Consider the following 18,953-nt stretch of genomic DNA (forward strand, 5'->3'; position numbering starts at 1 on the left):
TATAATTCTAAACAGTGTTACATCTTTCTAAGTACATTGACTAAAAATGGACTAAAAAGAGGATAACTCTGTTTAGCATTGTACTAGTGGTGTTGCTGTTTTAAGCAAGAGTCTACATTTTCCCTGGATGGCTTGACACTTAAAATGCCTGAACGATACAGCTAGCTACCTTATATTCAAGCAGGGGAATACTCAAGTCATGCTCATAGGGAATGCCTTGGGCCCCTGCATATCGATGGAGGTAATATCCCCCCCCCCCCACTCTATCCTCCCAATGATTCAGAGCAACCAGCAACAAGATTCCAAAAACAAATACCACTAGTTAAAATTTACCCAAACAACTTAAAACTCAACCCAAATGTTTTCACACCTTGCGAACTGCCAATGTATTCAAAAATCCTAGACAGAGAAAACAGATGTGATTAACCAAAATTTCAACTGTCTTTCACCAGCTCTTAACAAAAAAACTTTCTACAAGTTTTAAAAGTCTTAGAAACAGCAACCAGGAAAGAGGCTTGGTCCAAAGTATCAAACTGACTGTTCCAAATAAACTGGTAAGTTCTTGAAAAAGTCCAAACCCTTTTTATGTACAAAGTCAAATTCTCAAGGAGATGGCATTGTAACAAGGATGGATTAATGAGATGATATAAATAGGGACATGGATTGATACCAAGACAAGTGGACCTTCAAGGATGTGTGCCCCAGGTCATGAAGGACTTCACAGAGAAACACCAGAATCTTTAATCCTGGAAACAAACTGGTAGCTGATGCAGCTGTTTAAATACAAGAGTGGTGTAGGTCAGTTACAGTGGTACTTATGTCTTTTCTGTAAAGAATTTAGTATCAGGGAAAGAAAAGGAAGCTAAGCAGAGTTGGAACTTGGAAGGGAGATGACCAAGGAAAACTCTGCAGAGGGAAGCAATGGCAAACCACCTCTGCTTCTCACTTGCCATGAAAGATCTTGCTGGGGTCACCATAAGTTGATTGTGATGACAGCACTTTCTGTTACTATGTGTAGCCAGGAGAAATATGAATATAGGAATGTGTCAACATTCCAGTTTGGCCCAGATTCACATTAGACAGTCTAATGAAGAAACTAATCTGTCGCTCTCCTGAGGAGTGGATGAACCTCAGAATGTAGGCTAACCTACTTCTTTCTAGGTGCCAAGGTATGCTGTTCATCACAGGTTCACCTTTATTATCCAGGTTCCTTTCCTACATATTCAGGAATAACTGATGTTGTCAGTTAGCTCCAGAGACTTCAAAGTGGCTGCTGCACAACTATGCTTTCTGGCAGGGACTGAACACTCACCCAAGTAGATAGTTCGTGTTCAGCCTTTAGTGCCTCCTGTTTTCTCCCCTCCTCTTTTCCCCTCTGACTTTGTTTTAAGTTCCTGTGAACTGCAGGGGTTGTGTCTCTTTCATTAACTGAACACATCAGTTCTAAGTAGGGGGAAGACGTCTGCTGTGCCTGCCTCTTCTGCCTGCTGCCACCCAGTGCAGCTGTGGGAGAAATTGTGGCTGGATTATGGAAGGAGCTGTGACATCACATCCAGTTGTATAAGTCATGTCATGTCACACTTTGCTGTGATGCTCTACTCATCCACTGAAACTCTATGCTTTACAAGACTGGAAGTGACTCTTCATAATGTCTTGTGCTGATCCCAAAAGCTCTCAGGCAGGGCCAGATTAACAATTAGGCAAAGTAGACACTGGCCTATGGCCCCCATGCCTTTACGAGCCCTGGGCCAGCTCTCCCCACCCCGGTTTGCCCCCTGCTTGCAGCCCTTTCAGCCCGTATGCACAGCCAGCAACTGAGCTGCTCTTTGCCCAACTTGCCCGGTATGGCTGATTATGGCATCATCACCAAGTTTGCCTCTCTCTGCCTCTTCCCTGCAGCTTTGTCAAAGGGGCTTTTGAGAAGGGTCTTGCAGGCTGCAGCGGAGGCTGCAGGTGGGCAGGTGCTCCAACTCTGAGATAATTTGTGAGGGGCCCCTGAGATTTTGACTGCTTAGGGGCCTCCACAGGGTTTAATCGGGCACTGCTCTCAGGGCTGGCGGCCTAATTTCTGGTTAGCCTTAACCAGACAGAGAGATATGAGGTCAATAACTAACACTCAAAGGCTTTCTTTTGGCTCGCATCCTCACTAGGGATGTGCAAAAAAAAAAATTGGTAGTACACGGATTCGGAAATATATGGGGGAAAAATATGGAATCCCGTATATTTCTGAATTCCGTAGTCGGAATAGCCGCATATATGGTAGATGCGCGGCTATTTCCGAATATACGGCCTCATTATACCCTATGGGACATTGAAATCAATGGCAAATAGGGTATATTTGAAGCCGCCTGGAGGGGAGGGGGTTTGAGGGAGAGCCCCCAAATTTGCAGGAGACCTGCAGGGGGCTCACCCAGGTGAGAGCTCACCCAGGTGCCAGCTTCCCTGCCACAGAACACACATATCTACAGATGCCCTAACCCAAACAACACAGGGAGTGCTAGCCAAGCACAACAAGCCTGCTGGTTCTGGGTCTCTCACCCAGGTGCCAGCTTCCCTGCCACAGAACACACAATCTACAGATGCCAGCCCTCCAGCCCTGCCCCAAACAACATGGGGAGAGCTGACCAAGCACAACAAGCCTGCTGGTTCTGTGTCTCTCACCCAGATGCCAGCTTCCCTGCCACAGAACACACATATCTACAAATGCCAGCTCTCCAGCCCTACCCCAAATAACACGGGGAGTACTGGCCAAGCACAACAAGCCTGCTGGTTCTGGGTCTCTCACCCAGATGCCAGCTTCCCTGCCACAGAACACAAATATTTACAGATGCCAGCTCTCCAGCCCTACCCCAAACAACACGGGGACAGCTGGCCAAGCACGACAAGCCTGCTGGTTCTGGGTCTCTCACCCAGGTGCCAGCTTCCCTGCCACAGAACACACAATCTACAGATGCCAGCTCTCCAGCCCTGCCCCAAACAACACGGGGAGAGCTGGCCAAGCACAACAAGCCTGCTGGTTCTGGGTCTCTCACCCAGGTGCCAGCTTCCCTCCAAAAAACGAGAACCAGGAAAAGGGACAACAGGAGAAGGCCAAGAAACTCAACTGTTAAAAAGTGGCCTTTTGAACAATGAAAATTAGGCCAAACAGCCCCCCCCCCCCAAGAACCAGAACCAGAAGAGAAAAGGAACAACAGCAGCACAACACAGCAGCAACAAATCAAACACAGAATCCTTTTAAAACAGTAAAAAACTTAACTTTTAACAATACAGGAACTTTACCAACCCCTCCCCCCACAAAAAATCTTTCACCCTAACCCCAAGAAATCCACCCAAACCAGGAAAAGTAAAAAGACACTGCACTTTTAAAAGTCCTCTTACTAAAGTAAGATATGGGCAAATTGGCAAAACTCCCCCACCCCAGGCCCCCTCCCCCAGCAGAACCCCCTAACCCCAAATAAGCTACCCACCATCCAAATCTGGATAAGTAAAGGGACTCTGAATCTTAAAAAGTCCTTTTACCAACTAAAATAAAAACAAGAACCCCAAGACTGTCTTATCTTAGACGTCTTCTCTACTCCAGGCAAGTCTGGTAAGGCTGAGAGAGAGCAGCAGCAGCTGAAGCCAAGGGCCAGCACAGCACAATCTCTCTCTCACACCAACACAGCAGCAATGGAGGAGTCCAGCCAGGCAGACTCCTTAAAAAGGTTCTCTGGCCCTACAGAGAGCAGTTTCAAAAAATAGCACTGCTCTGTGATTGGCCAGACAACTGTGCTTACTTGGATACCCAAGTAAGCAAAAGATCAAAAGAACAACAATGTTGCTGATGGCTGGGGGATCAGCTACACAACAGCCCTTCAAAGCATGCATTTACAATGCATTTTGCAAATGCATGCTTTGGATTGGCTGCTGGGGCTCCTCTTCCCCCTCCCCTCCTTCCCTGATCCCAGGGAGGCTATGGGAGAGGTGGGAAAAGGCTACCAAAGGCAGAAAAGGAGACAAGCAGCTCCCCTGAGGCTGCAGAAGCCCCTTTCCCGCCTTTTGTATTGAATTCCGTATACTTCCGAATATTTATACGGAAGTATACGGGGAGCCATACTCGGCTCCCGCATAATGGGCCCCAACTGGATTCGGCTGTATGCGATTCCATAGACAGCCGAATCAGGGGTGATTCGGCAGTTGATTCGGTTTGGCTGAACCAAATGCACACCCCTAATCCTCACCTCATCCCCTCTCACATTTACACTATAGGGAATTATTTCTGCCCACCTGAATCTTACCTAGCTGAAATAATGTGTTTAATCTGGACAGTGATACAACCATACAGCCACAAAAAGATCCCCTGATGAAGAGGAAAAACTTTTGTACAAGTGTGGAACTCTGAGTGAAATCAGAAATAGTTCATTGATGAGAACACTAACAAACTCAAAATCCCTGTAACACGAAGCAAACAAAAACTACTCCAGCTCTGCTGGAAAACTCCCGGACAGCTGGCCTACTCATCTCCTGCTGTGTAGGAGGCATCTGCAGTGGAGGACAGAAGGGCTTTTAATATACTTTAAAACATACACCACTTGTTAAATAATGCTTTAAATTAGAAGTAATTTCAAGTGAAATCCCTGATCCACATCCAAACACAGAGTGAAAATTGGAGTAATGTAGCACAACCATGATATTCAATTTAGCTTTTGCAGAACTGTGAGAAGATATATTGAAATTATCTTCATTCACTGAAGAAACCCAGGCAATTGTCTAGTCTGTATTTTCAGTGTACCTTCAAGCAGCAGCAGACATTTGACCAATATGTTCCATACTTTCTACTGATGTTTGCTGAATTATACATATTACTCAAGCAAGGGATTTGAACATTTGCAGCAAACAAGGATTTTGAAAAGTAATTGACCAAATATTGAGAGAAATGGGGAAATGACTCGTATTGAGTACTGTCTAACCACTGACTACACAGCTGCATTTCTGAATGTTCCTAGTTTATTCTTCATTCTATCTGTGTGCTCACTGTTGCATCATATATTTCTAGATCCCATATTTCTTTTTGTTTCCCACAGAATCTTTTTGTTTAATTTTATTCTCTTATATCACATTTATTTAGATATTTCTCCATAAGTGAAAACAGGTTGAAATAATTAATAAAGCTTCTGATATTTCGAGTTCAGTTCAAAATAATATGTTAAAGTATTTTAGAAATTCTATTTCTATTTTTTACTAAAATTAAATATGCATATAAAGTCATTCATGCCTGGCTTTATTTGTGCAAAGTCAACAAAGAATAAATGTTAACCCAGAACAATAATTTCTATATAACAGTGACATTTCTTTTGTTTAGAATTTTGATTTTTTTTTTGTTTCTTGAAAAATACCCCCCCCCCCCCACAAAAAACATTTCAGAGAAATTGGTAACTTTCCCTGTCTGGATCCATCTGGCTTTTTGCCTGGCTTTTCCATCTTCAATGAAGACCCCTTGCAATTTTAAGCAGAACTATACCCTTCTAAGATCCCTAAGTCAAAGGCCGAGGTTAGATGCACATAAACTGACGAGATGGGCATGGATAAAAGCCAGATGCATGTTTGATTTTATGTGGTTGTCCAAACATTAGCATCTGGCAATGGTCGTTGGCTCATTCATATCCCGAACTGCCACGACTGAGACATGGACTTTTTTGATAGTACATTAAATCCGGAATAAGAATGCTTCCGACGACTCCCGTATGTACTTTCTATGTTTGAACACTCCATTGTAGCCGACTCGTCTCAAGCGCACATCCGCTTCCCTGCGAGAGCCCACTCCAAATGATATCATTGCGCCAGCAATTGCTGACTCAGCCTTCCAACCTTCCGAGGTTGGTAAAATATGTACCCAGCTTGCTGGGGGGGAAAGTGTAATGACCGGGGAAGGCAATGGCAAACCACTCCGTAAAAGGTCTGCATGAAAACTTTGTGAAAGCAGCATCAAAAGAGACTCAAAAACAACTGGTGCTTGCACAGGGGACCTTTCCTAAATGGGGGGGGAGGCAGATCGCCCACCTTTGCCGTCTCCCTGGGAGGGAGATGGCAAAGGCAGTTCCTTGGCTTCCCACAACCCCTTTAAACACCCAGGTGGGGTGTTTAAATGTGAGGAAAAGGCTACCTTTGCCTTCTCCCTGCCAGGCGGAGAGACGGCAAAGAGAGTTCCTGTGCTTCCCCCCATTTAAACACCCTGGTGGGGTGTTCATTTTTTGTGATAGTCTATGTTGTTTGATGCCCATTTCAGCCTGTTCCAGCCCATTCTGGCTTTTGCCCTGTCCCATTTAAATGGGGGGGGGGGGGGAGGAACATGACCTACCTTTGCCATCTCTCCGCCAGGCGGAGAGACAGCAAAGAGAGTTGCCATGCTCCCCCCCCATTTAAACACCATGGCGGGGTGTTTAAATGGGGGGGGGGGAGGAAGATCACCCACCTTTGCTGTCTCCCCGCCAGGCTCAGAGGCAGCAAAGAGAACTCCTGGGCTTCCCCTCCCTGGCCACGTGTTTAAATTGGGGGGGGGGGGGGGGGAGATCGCCCACCTTTTCTGGCACCTTTGTTTTAGGGGAAAAAAAAAAGCCAAGCACAATATCCCACGGTACTGCGCTTGCATGAGTGGGGAATGCCCTCTCAAAAAATGAGGTCCGGTTGAGACCTCTGATCAACCAATGACAGGACGAACGCTGCTTAGAACTGAAGGATGGAGGGATGTCTGATCAGGAAATTCATTGTAAAAAAGCTGCAGGGTATAATAGCAACCGGTTAGGGATGGATTTAATGGTGAGTGTGACTGTAGCCCAAGTTTAGGAATGCATTGTGAATCCCCAATTGGCCTGTTGCTTTGTTTCTGTTTATTGATGCCTCCTCTGATTAATGAGCTCTACAAAACTCATCCCTTTACACTATAAATGACTGTATTCCTACTTGAATTTGCAGGGAAACTTTTAAGCTATCCCCTTTCACTGTACATCACAATATGCTTCTTGTCCATTTTCTGTTCTAAAAAAATAAGTGGCAAGGGGGAAATCTTTGAATTTTTTGCATTACTGTTTCCCCAAAAATAATTTCTTTGTTAGTCCAAGTACATTTTCTTGACTAGGACAAAGTTGGTGTTAGTTGGGTAAATAACAATGCAACCCTAAGGGGTGGGGAAGTGCTCAGGGAGCCAACTGACCTCTGTGTCAGTGTATGTTTGAGATATGCCAGCATAAGGGCCAGTTACAATGGCACAGACCCACAGCGCTGACATGTAATCAAGGGCAAGGACCAAAACCTGTCCCCCCTCCCCTTGTTTGAGGCTGGCTGCTGTGACAGCACCTCCTGCACTAAGTCCCAGCACTGAATTTCTGCAGGAACAGCACAAGCCACAACCATGCAGCACCAGGCCTCTGACATGCCATGTGAAAAGATCCCAGGAAAGTTTCCCAGGAGATCTTGTGGGGGGAGGGGAATGCTCTGTCATTTGCCTATTTCCCACTGTCAGCAGAGGACAGGGCATGACTGGTTTGAAGGGGATCTGGCAGCTGCTCTACTCTATGTGGTGAACCAGCTTGCCATGTGATCTTTGACTAATCTCTCTACGGAATCAGAGCACTTCAACACAGGGCAGGTGATTATAATTTGGATGGTACCATCATGTGCTGTAAGGGGGCTCATGGCAAAGCTTCCCCATGTGGCTGCATTTGCAAACTCTGTCAGGACAACACATCCATGGCTGTGCCCAGCATGCCACTTGTGCCCACTTACCATGGCTGGACTTATCTCTGTTTTACTTTTCTGCAGGTGAAGATTAAACAGGGAGACTTGAGGGTGTGGTGGCAAGTTCTGCCCCCCCCCAACTCTACTCAGTCTGTGGTTCCAGTCTTCCTCTTGAAGTGGAGTGTGGCACCTGGCCAGTCCTTCCAAGTTCTACCTACAATGCCATCCCACCTAGGCACATGCCATGCGAGGGAGCCTCAGTCCTCTTCCTCATGGCCCCAGGGAGGAAGCAAAGTGGAGTCTTCACACCTTGCCATGGTTTGCATTTCAGTAAAGTCTGTGTTGTGCTGCAACTGTGTCTCTGTTTGGTTTTGACTACAACAGGAGGTCTACACCCCTCCCTGCCCCACTACCTTCCAGCCCATCTGTGACTCTCCCCAAGGGCTCTCTGAGGAAATGCTTAAGAGGGAGGGTGTGGGTGGCTGTGGATAGTCATCATCATCATTCACCTCATAGGCTTCTGTATGAAGGGGGGGGGCAGAGGGTAGTTTGAGTGAATGAGCCAGCTTGGTGCAATGGTAAGAGCATGAGACTTGATCTGTGAGACCCAGATTCCATTCCCCACTTGTTCCATGGAAGCTAGGTGGGAGGCCTTAAGCCAGATGCACAACCTCACAGGATTATTTTGAGCATAAAATGGAGATGTTACTGAGAGGCAATGCCTGATATAAGCGGAGTATCCCAGTGCAAATAAAGAGAGAGGGTCTCCTATTTCTGGTAAACAAAATGGAGTCTGACCAAAGACAGGCCAAGACAACACTCCATCTAAACGGGTGGAGTGGACCAGGTAGAGAGCTTGGTTTGGTTGGCACCTGCAGTCTGTATCTCAGTGCAGTCTCACTCATTCCCCCTTCAGCATCCCCATCCAAACGGGATGCATAATGACATGGGAACTGCAGGTATTACTCACACTTTGATCTTCTGCTACTTGCCAATTGTCTCTTCCTCCAGTCTATCACCTCTACCTTGCTAAATCCAATCTAATGCATAACTTGATTGAAAGGGGTGTTTTGATCCCTTTTCCGAGTGTCAGACAAAACCCAGTAACAAATTATGCAGTCCCTCCCAAGCTTATCATCCGAGCAAAATGTGCGAAGTTTCCCAACACATAGCGATTCAAGATAGCCCTCAAGGAAACATCAAAGCCCCTTTGGTAACTAACGACTCCCATTCGTCGAACCCCTATATAGTGTGGGTCAGAAACCCACCTCGGTGTGCATTCTGTAGGGCACCATTTGCAGTCTGTACCAACCCTAATTGGGTCTATAGGGTGTGTTACTCTGGTCATTCGTGTTCCTCTCCGTGTATTTTTCCCTTTGAACGCACGTCTCCTTTTCTGGATCAGGTGAATATTACCCGCTTCAATGACCCTTGAATTGCTCTTTCAATAACCTCTATTTTCTTAGGCTCTTGTTTGCTCGCACAAAGATATATGTGTGTGTATGAAATCCTCTTGAGACATAGCTTAAGTAAACACTATAAAATTACAATTGCTTGGTCTATTCTTGGCTGAAAATCCAAACTCCGTATTATTGAAAGCAAAGATCTTAGCTCCTAATTCGCTCTACCCGGTCTCTTAGCTAATTTCCCATCAAAATAAGAGACTTAAAGCACTGCCTGTAACGGAGAAGGGGGGAATGATGTAAGCTACTTGAGGGAGAAAGGTCAGAAATAAATAGAGTGAATGAATGAAGTTCATAACTGTGTGTCTGCTTTAGGAAGGGGGGTTTCCCATTATCAGGGGGAAGACATCTGTGAAGTAATGCTGAGGGGACAGGGATCACAGGAGTCCCTGGAGTCAATGGCTTGGGGGAGCGGGTGGACTTGATGTTTTTGGAGGAGGGTGGGCTTTTTTTGGGGGGGTATGTCCATTGGGGATACTGGCAGCCAGGAATGACAAATGACTTGCATGGTTTTCATTGCAATACATCACTACTACATCACTACACATGGAAGAAATGATGAATGCAGAATGGATTTGCAATGACTGTCTTTGGGCCCTGATTGCTCTGGACCTGGAATGACAGATCTCAGATTACAAATGAATTACCACTGAGTATTCAGGAACTGATCCTGTCAGACACATCACAGGAACCTCGACCAGGTACTTTTTATCTTCTACCCAAAATACACAAACCAGGCAACCCGGGATGTCCCATTGTGTCAGGGATAGGCACCATCACTGAGGGGGTATCTGGATATACTGACTGTATTCTATGCCACCAGTACTCCCAGTTATGTTCGTGATACTACAGATTTTCTGAGGAAAATACAATCTTTGAATAACCTTCCAGAGAACACTATCTTAGCCACCATGGATGTGGAATCTTTATATACTTACATCCCACACCAAGATGGATTACAAGCTGTAAGTAATATAATCTCTGATAAAAACACAGCTGACTTTGCCACCAAACTGTGCCATTTTGTTCTCATCCATAACTACTTCAGATTTGGCAATGAACTTTTCCTACAGATCAATGGCACAGTCATGGGCACCCGCATGGTCCCACAATATACTAACATCTTCATGGCTGACTTGGAGCAACGCTTCCTAGACTCCCACCCACTCCTACCTACCTTATACCTGCGTTACATTGATGACATTTTTATGGTCTGGACACATGGTAAAGAATTCCTGGATACATTTCACCAGGCATTCAATGACTTCCACCCCACCATCAACTTGACAATGAATCAGTCTACGCAAGAAATACATTTTCTGGACACCACTGTTAAAATACACAATGGATGCAAAGACACTACCTTATACCGGAAACCTACTAACCGACAAACATACCTGCATGCCCCCAGCTACCATCCCAAACATACCAAATGATCCATTTTATACAGCCAGGCTCTACACTACAGCCGCTTTTGCTCCAATCCTTCTGACAGAGATTTTCACCTGAGGGATCTACAACAACTTTTTTGGACACTGGTACCAGACCTTGCAATAAACCCAAGTGCCAACTTTGCTGCCACATACACCCAGACAACACAATCATTGGACCTAACAGCATTAACTACACCATCTCAGGCTCATTCACTTGCTCATATTCCAACATTACATATGCCATTAAATGCCAACAATGCCCTTCAGTTCTCTACATAGGACAAACCCTCCACCAAAGGATAAATGGACACATATCTGGCATCAGGAATTACAAAACTGAGAAACCTGTGGGAGAACACTTTAACCCTCCAAAGCATTCAATGGGTGACCTCAAAGTAGCTGTTTTACTGCAAAGGAACTTCAAGAACAGAATGGAGAGAGAAATTGCTGAATTACAAACTATTACGAAACTTGGAACAAACACCTCCCCAGGACTGAACAGAGATGTTGTTTTGTTTTTTTATCTCATTACATATGCTAAACCCGCTTTCACCAAGTAGGGCGATATATCCACAGTATTCCAATGTATTTCTCTTTTAGGATAGTGTATCAGAATAATGCTTTTGTATTGACATACCCAAACTAGGGATATTGGCTGTTTATCTCATTACATATATTAAACCTATCTTCTACTATATTTTAACGTATTTTTTCCTAATGGCAAACTAGAATGATGTATATATTTATGTTACATGTTAAAAGGTAAATTAGTTGGACAGGAAAAACTTCTGGGAAAGAAATGCCTTCTTTTTGACCCAGGTTTATTAGCAATAGAATAATTTACAGGCATTCTCACATTCTGACATGTTACTGTTTATGGTTTCCCACGCTAATTCAACCCAGATCAAAGGTTTTCTGAATTTTGTTAATTTTATTGGTTTTTAACTTTGTTAATTTTATTGGTTTTTAACTTTGTACCACTTGGCATTCCAAACCCCACCAGCTATATGTGGCTCTGCTTACGTACCTCATTCCTCGTCTGAAGAAGTGTGCATGCACATGAAAGCTTATGTTCTGAATAAACTAAGTTGGTCTTAAAGGTGAAATTGACTCCTATTTTGTTCTACTACTTCAGACCAACACGGCTGCCTGTTTGGATCCATATTAGAATATCGTAAAGTGAGGGTAAACAGATTTGATAAAAAACACTTTAGCCTAATTTTTTTCTTGTAATTTTACAGATTGTACTTGAATTTCAGAATGAATAATTGCTCTTTATCGTAGTCTCTGAGTAATTTCTCCAGCAAGAATTTGTTAATTCCATCTACTCTTAATTGTTAATTTATACTGTATACGAATAATTCATTATACTATGGAAGAATAATGGGCACTTAAAGTGGATATGGAAACCTGATTTATTTTTATTACAGTTTTATTGAAAAATAAAGCAATACTTTTCCTGATGTAAATGTATGCATTGAAGGATTCTAACAATTTCTCAAATTTGTGTGTCCAGTGTACATTTTGGTATAAAAGATGCCAGATACACTTGAGTTTCCAAAGGCCATTTGGAATACTATTGTAGCATAATAAAACAGAAGTCCAGTAGCACTGACAAAATTTATTTCAGCATGAATTTTTGTGAGTCAGAGCTCACTTCTTCAGATGACTCATGAAAGCTCCTGTTGGAATAAAGTTCATTAGTCTTTAAGATGCTGATGGATTTCCTTTTGGAATAACCCAGTGTAATTATACACATAACCTATAACTGATACGCTGGCTGAACATGTTATCTGAATTAACTAGCCAGTATGCCTTTTTGTTCCTTCAGATTTACAATTCTTTAAAATAGTTTCTTTTAAATTTATATAGGTTTTAATGAAATCTTAACAAACTATTAATTCTGCTGATCATCCAAAACTTCTGAATTTAGTTTGCCCATAGCAAGAACAGCAAATTTTTGTGAAACAAAAAAGAAACATAAATGCAGAGTGTTCCTCATTCTGGGCCCAAGAACTAAAGCTTCCTTACAACCAGTGCTCTGAAGAGTCACATGGAATACCTACCAGAGAATATCCTTGGGGACAAAGATCCTCCCCCTGACAAAGGATGTGAGGCTGGAATGTTATTTAAAAATCCTTCCCTCAGGAATCTTGGGCAAAAAGACTTCACCCCAATGGTCGGGAAGGCTCCTTATAAAAGATAAAAATTATCATTAATTAAACAGGCAGTCATTTTAGTTGCTGAAAAGAAGCTGCTGGTTTGTAAGAGAGCCACACTATATTGTTAATTATAAAGTGGTAAATCAATTGTGGCCATGTGAGAAAGCTGGAAAGCTCATGCAGTAAAAAACCCACCAGCTTTACAGGCTAGGCATAGAATTGTTATTTCAGGAATTATGATGGCATTATGACACATATTGCAAGTTACCACTGCAGTACTAACAATCAGTATCACACCCCTAGATTAGAGAGCATTTAGAAAGCTTCTGTACTGTATTCTGGCAGGCTTAGTACTGAAGATGCAAGGAATGTATTTGGACCAAAATCTCATTGATGACATGTCTTTAGTACATAGCTTTCTCAGGGCTAAAAAAAAATGTATATAATGGCTATTTGAAGGAATATCTGTGTGAAAAATGATCAAATATATATATATATATATATATATATATATATATATATATATATATATATATATATATATATATATATATATATATATATATATATATATATAAAGAGAGAGAATAAGAGTTCTGTATTAAAATAGTAATAAAGAAATTGCAAATTATGATGTGATATGACTTTTATTTGGGAAGTAAAGCAACAAATTGTAAGACTCTGGGCAGTCGGCCAAGTGAAGCAGCTCATGTCTAGGGAAGATTTTCATTGACCCCTAGTGAGTCATTTCAGGTCTCATACTTATATTTATTTATTTGGTTCACTTGTATTCTGCCCTTTCTCAGATGGGCTCAGGGAGGATCACACTCAGATAAAAAACCAATCACGTACAATAAAATCAATAAATACAGTTTAAAACAATAGCATTACAACAATATTAAATAGCAGGGGCGGGCGGCACATAGTGCAACTTTAGCTGTAATCTTTTAGTGGCCCGAATATGAAGATTCAGATGATAGATCACTGTGATAGATCACTGTGTGTGTGTGTGGAGGGGAGCCAATGTTATAGGCAACAGAGTAGAGGACGCCCGCCTGCCTCAACTAAATGCCAGGTGAAACAGCTCCGTCTTGCAGGCCCTGTGGAAGGGTAACAAATCCAGCAGGGCCCGCACCTCAACCGGGAGCTGATTCCACCAGGTTGGGGCCAGGGCCAAAAAGGCCCAGGCCCTAGTCGAGGCAAGTCAAACATTCTTAGGGCCAGGGATGACCAAAAGGGATTTATTTATTTGATTCATTCATACCACCACCTTTTCCCCCAGTGGAGACTCAAAGCGACTTTTATTTCTCCCACATTTTGTCCTCACAACCACCCTGTGAGGTAGGTTAGACTGAGAGAGTGTGACTGACCCATAGCCACCCAGGAAGCTTTCATGGCAGAGTGGGGATTTGAATCCAGGGGTGCTTTCATTCTCACAAGAGATTTGGCCTGACCTAGCCACGCCTCCCATTCAGATTAAATGTGCATGATTACATGAACACATCTTCCGAGCCACACCCATGCTCACCTGGTCTCCAGATGCCTCCTATCTGGATTAAAAAGCTACCTGGATCTTCCTGGTAGTTTCCCCTTGAATCGCATCTAGGTTGCATGTTCTCTGGCCGTCTGAACAGCCAGGTGCAACTCATAAGTGGAAGAGCAGTGTGATCATGCCAAGCCATTTCTAGCATGTTCAGAGTTCCCCCCCCCCTTAGTCCCGCTCCAAGGAGTGCTTGTGTGCTTCTCTGTTTGAGTGCACACACCAGGGGCCTTTTTTTTTTTTTAAACACAACCCTTTCTGTGGCAGTCTGTGGTTGAGCCATGCTAGCAATCTGGGCAACCACAGACAGCTACCAGGATCCTGCTGCTTCAACGGCCAGTGTCCGATCCCTCTGAAACAGACCACTCAAGCAGCTTTATTGGAGCCAAGATAACATCACATCATTTTCCCAGTGTGATAGCACCCCAGGTCTTCCACATCCTAGCCCAGTGTTCTTAACTATTATATCACACTGTCTTGCATTAGTTTTACATCAGTTTAATCTCATTAGTTTTACAAAACTGAATAAGACAAGAGAATCCCTATCATCGCTTCTTTTTTATTTGGATGTACTACTTCTTGCATCTTTAACTGGCAAAAATAAATCCTTGTCAGCACCTATTTCAAGATTAATGAAGCTGAAAGGATCTAAGAGACTGTATTGTTTTGGCAGTGACATCCAGATGGTAAATTTGGTTATGGCTAGTTTTAGGTTATTTTTTTATTGAGTTTATTTTAATTTTTAATTTAATTTAATTTAGTCTTTCAATTTATACCCTGCCCTATCCTGCAAGTGGGCTCAGGGTGGCTTACAACATTAAAACCTTACAGCAACATTTAAATAAACAACATGGCAACAGACCATAAAACCGCATATAGGCTGGAGCTTTCAATACAACTTGAGCACCTAGATAGTAGGGTGCTGGGGGGAAGCGATGGCTTCAGAAGATGCCTGCTGGATCAATTAAAAGCCTGGCAGAAGAGCTCCATCTTGCAGGCCCTGCAAAACTTGGATAAGTCCTGCAGGGCCTGGATCTCCAGCAGGAGCTCATTCCACCAGGTAAAGGCCTGGACTGAAAAGGCCCAGGCCCTCATTGAAGTCAGTTGGGCATCCTTAGGACCAGGGATCACAAAAAGATGTTGTGTAGACTACCTCAGAGCTTGGGGGGAGGGCTTGTATGGGGAGAGGCAATCCTGGAGATATGCATGTCCCAGGGCATGAAGGGCCTTAAAGGTAAGGACCAACACCTTGAAATGAATCTGGTACTCGAGGGGTAACCAGTGCAGTTCACACAGCACCAGATGCACCTGGCCTTTAATAACTGGGCTGCTGCATTCTGCACCCACTGGAGTTTCCGGAGCAGGGTTCAACCAAAGGTATTGCTCCATGTATTCATACTTGCAAGTCTGATTGCTAAAAGAAACAGCTTTCCTGATTAGACAATGCTCCTCTATGCCTGTTTCCCCCACCTATCTAGGATGCTTGCCTTTTCCTTGAACATTTACATAAAGGCTTAACACTCTGATTGGGTGCACACACTTACATGTACATGTTTCTAAATATGTACAACCAATTTTACCATATGAACATAAGAGAAGCCATGTTGGATCAGGCCAATGGCCCATCCAGTCCAACACTCTGTGTCACACAGTGGCTAACAAAAACCAAGTGCCATCAGGAGGTCCACCAGTGAGGACTAGAAGTCTCCCACTGTGCCCCCCCCAAGCACCAAGAATACAGAGCATCACTGCCCCAGACAGAGAGTTCCAACAATAAGCTGTGGCTAATAGCCACTGATGGACCTCTGCTCCATATGCTCATCCAATCCCCTCTTGAAGCTGTCTATGCTTGTAGCCGCCACCTCCTGTAGCAGTGAATTCCATGTGTTAATCACCCTTTGGGTGAAGAAGTACTTAATTTTATCAGTTCTAACCCGACTGCTCAGCAATTTAATTGAATGTCTATAAGTTCTCGTATTGTGAGAAAGGGAGAAAAGTACTTCCTTCTCTGCCTTCTCTATCCCATGCATAATCTTGTAAACCTCTATCATGTCACTCCTCAGTCGATGTTTCTCCAAGCTAAAGAGCTAACCAATGTTTCTCCAAGCTAAAGATGTTTCTCCAAGCTAAAGAGCCTCAAGCCTCAAGCGTTTTAGCCTTTCATCATAGGGAAAGTGTTCCAACCCTTTAATCATTCTAGTTGCCCTTTCCTGAACTTTTCCCAATGCTATAATATCTTTTCTGAGGTGCGGTGATCAGAATTGTACACAGTATTCCAAATGAGGCCGCACCATTCATTTATACAGGGGCATTATGATACTGGCTGATTTGTTTTCAGTTCCCTTCCTAATAATTGCCAGCGTGGCGTTGCCCTTTTTATTGCAATCACACACTGTCTTGACATTTTCAGTGAGTTATCTACCACAACCCCAAGTTCTCTCTCTTGGCCAGTCTCTGCCAGTTCACACCCCATCAACTTGTATTTATAGTTAGGATTTTTGGCCCCAATGTGCATTACTTTTCACTTGGTCATGTTGAAACACATTTGCCACATTAACGCCCACTCGCCCAGCCTTGAGAGATCCCTTTGGAGTGCCTCACAATCCTCTCTGGTTCTCACCACCCTGAACAATTTAGCATCATCTGCAAACTTGGCCACTTCACTGCTTACTCCCAACTCCAAATCATTAATGAACAAGTTAAAAAGCATTGGACCCAGTACTGAGCCCTATGGCACCCCACTGCTTACCATCCTCCACTGTGAAAATTGCCCATTTATACTCACTCTTTGCTTCCTATTAATTAGCCAGTTTTTGATCCACAAGATCAAACCATCACATCACTCAAGGGTATTGGGAGAAAAGCAGAAATGCTGTGTGTTAGGTGTCTTCCCTTTCCTCCTTGTTTCCAGCTATTTCTAGGGAAACTATTTTGGGGAGTGTATCGGATCACAACCACAATTCAACAAGCAAGAAACATGTAGAAAAATGTGGTCTTCATGTTATCTCTTAATTGCCATACTTCTGGGTTTGTGTTCATTTATGTCTTTTTAAATGAAGAAGAAGAAGAGGAGGAGGAGCAGAAGGAGGAGACGATTGGATTTATACCCCATCTTTCACTACCCAAAGGAGTTTAGTTTCAGAGCAGCTTGCAATCTCCTTTCCCTTCCCCTCCCCACAACATACACCCTGTGAAGTTGGTAGGACTGAGAGCCCCGCCAGAAACTGCTCTTGAGCAGAACAGCTCTGACAGAGTTATGACTGACCCAGCAGGAGTGGGGGAGGAGTGGGAAATCAAACTTGGTTCTCCCAGATAAGAGTCCGCACACTTAACCACTACACCAAACACCCTGCATTCTAAAACCATTGAAATATAAACAAAATGAATTGTGTCTACTTTTTGTTAATCTATCCAGGCACACCTTGTACAGTAGAGCCTTAGGAACTACTTTAGTATTACATATACTGTATAAATGTCAGAACTTCAGTACAGAATTAAAAAAAAAAATATTTTGGGGTATTTTTGCATTTGTGTGTGTGTGTGCATTCAAAGAAGTGGCTTGATAGCCTGCCTCCTGCCTCTGGTATTCTTTAGAGGTTTCCCATCCAAATACTTGCCAGGATCAGCCCTGCTTAGCTTCCAAGATAAGATGAGCTCAGGCTTATCAGGGTGACAGTAAAACCATTAACCTTTATGAACAAAATGCTGTACTCATTTTAAAATTACTTATTTTAAAGTGTCCCTCAGGTTGATGTGTATATGGGAACCATCGGTTGCTTGGAAGAAAGCAATAGATGGGAAAAAGTTCACTATGCAATATACTTTTTCAAATAAATTGTTGAACCATTAACCTTTATGAACTACTGTATATATTCTAAATACTGTACATATTCTAAAATTACTTATTTTAAAGTGTCCCTCAGGTTGATGTGTATACAGGAACCATCAGTTCCTTGGAAGAAAGCAATAGATGAAAAAAGTTCACTATACAATATACTTTTTCAAATAAATTGTAGAAGCCATTTAAAATTATTTATTTATTTGCATTTCTATCCCACCCTTCCTGAAAAAAGTATGTAATTACTTTAGGAGCAATAATTTCAGAGGTTAACTTGGAGTCAAGGAATACTTTGGCATCTATGGGAGAGAACAGTCACAAATATGAAGAAATGCCTTGCTGATAAATAATAATGTATTTTGCTAACTGTCTCATCATCACAACTACTTTGAAAAGGAATTGCAAGTTTGTTCCTTAGAAACATTCAACACCTGATTCTCATTATAATCAGGAAATAAACAGATTCTTTTATCTTCATAGGGTATAATTTTGTAGTGATTACTAGAAATGCATAAAAATTCCAGTAAGAAAATGCAGATAAAAATCACGCACATATACCTGTTTATATTTTCTTCATAGTGTCTGATAGATAAAGCATGCAGTGTGGAAATCTGTTTATTTACGCTGTACAATAAAAAGTCTGCTAAACTTTAAAACTTCATTAAGGAGAGTTGTTTGAGAGAGAAAAATTATGCCATGGAGACTTATAAAGACCTAACCTCCGCTTATTTTTAAAAAAGAACTATATTTTAAAATGATGGATTGTGTGGATTTTTTATTTGTAGCCAGTGAAAAACTGAAGCC

At 42.8% G+C, this 18,953-nt stretch overlaps 1 protein-coding gene across 6 annotated transcripts in view; it reads right to left on the reverse strand.

Annotated features, from left to right (window-relative positions):
- The window catches only part of EPHA6 (EPH receptor A6), a 778,455-nt gene that overhangs the window by 123,935 nt on the left and 635,567 nt on the right, over positions 1 to 18,953 (reverse strand). For 4 of the 6 annotated variants that reach the window (XM_060234507.1, XM_060234505.1, XM_060234502.1 and 1 more), the window contains one exon: positions 12,676 to 12,801. The exons of the other annotated variants lie outside the window; for them this stretch is intronic. In XM_060234507.1, coding sequence (XP_060090490.1) covers positions 12,676 to 12,801 — 126 coding nt within the window. The remainder of the gene's footprint in view (positions 1 to 12,675; positions 12,802 to 18,953) is intronic. 6 annotated transcript variants of the gene reach the window in all.

This window comes from Heteronotia binoei, chromosome 3 (assembly GCF_032191835.1).
Source record: "Heteronotia binoei isolate CCM8104 ecotype False Entrance Well chromosome 3, APGP_CSIRO_Hbin_v1, whole genome shotgun sequence".
Taxonomy (NCBI): domain Eukaryota; kingdom Metazoa; phylum Chordata; class Lepidosauria; order Squamata; family Gekkonidae; genus Heteronotia; species Heteronotia binoei.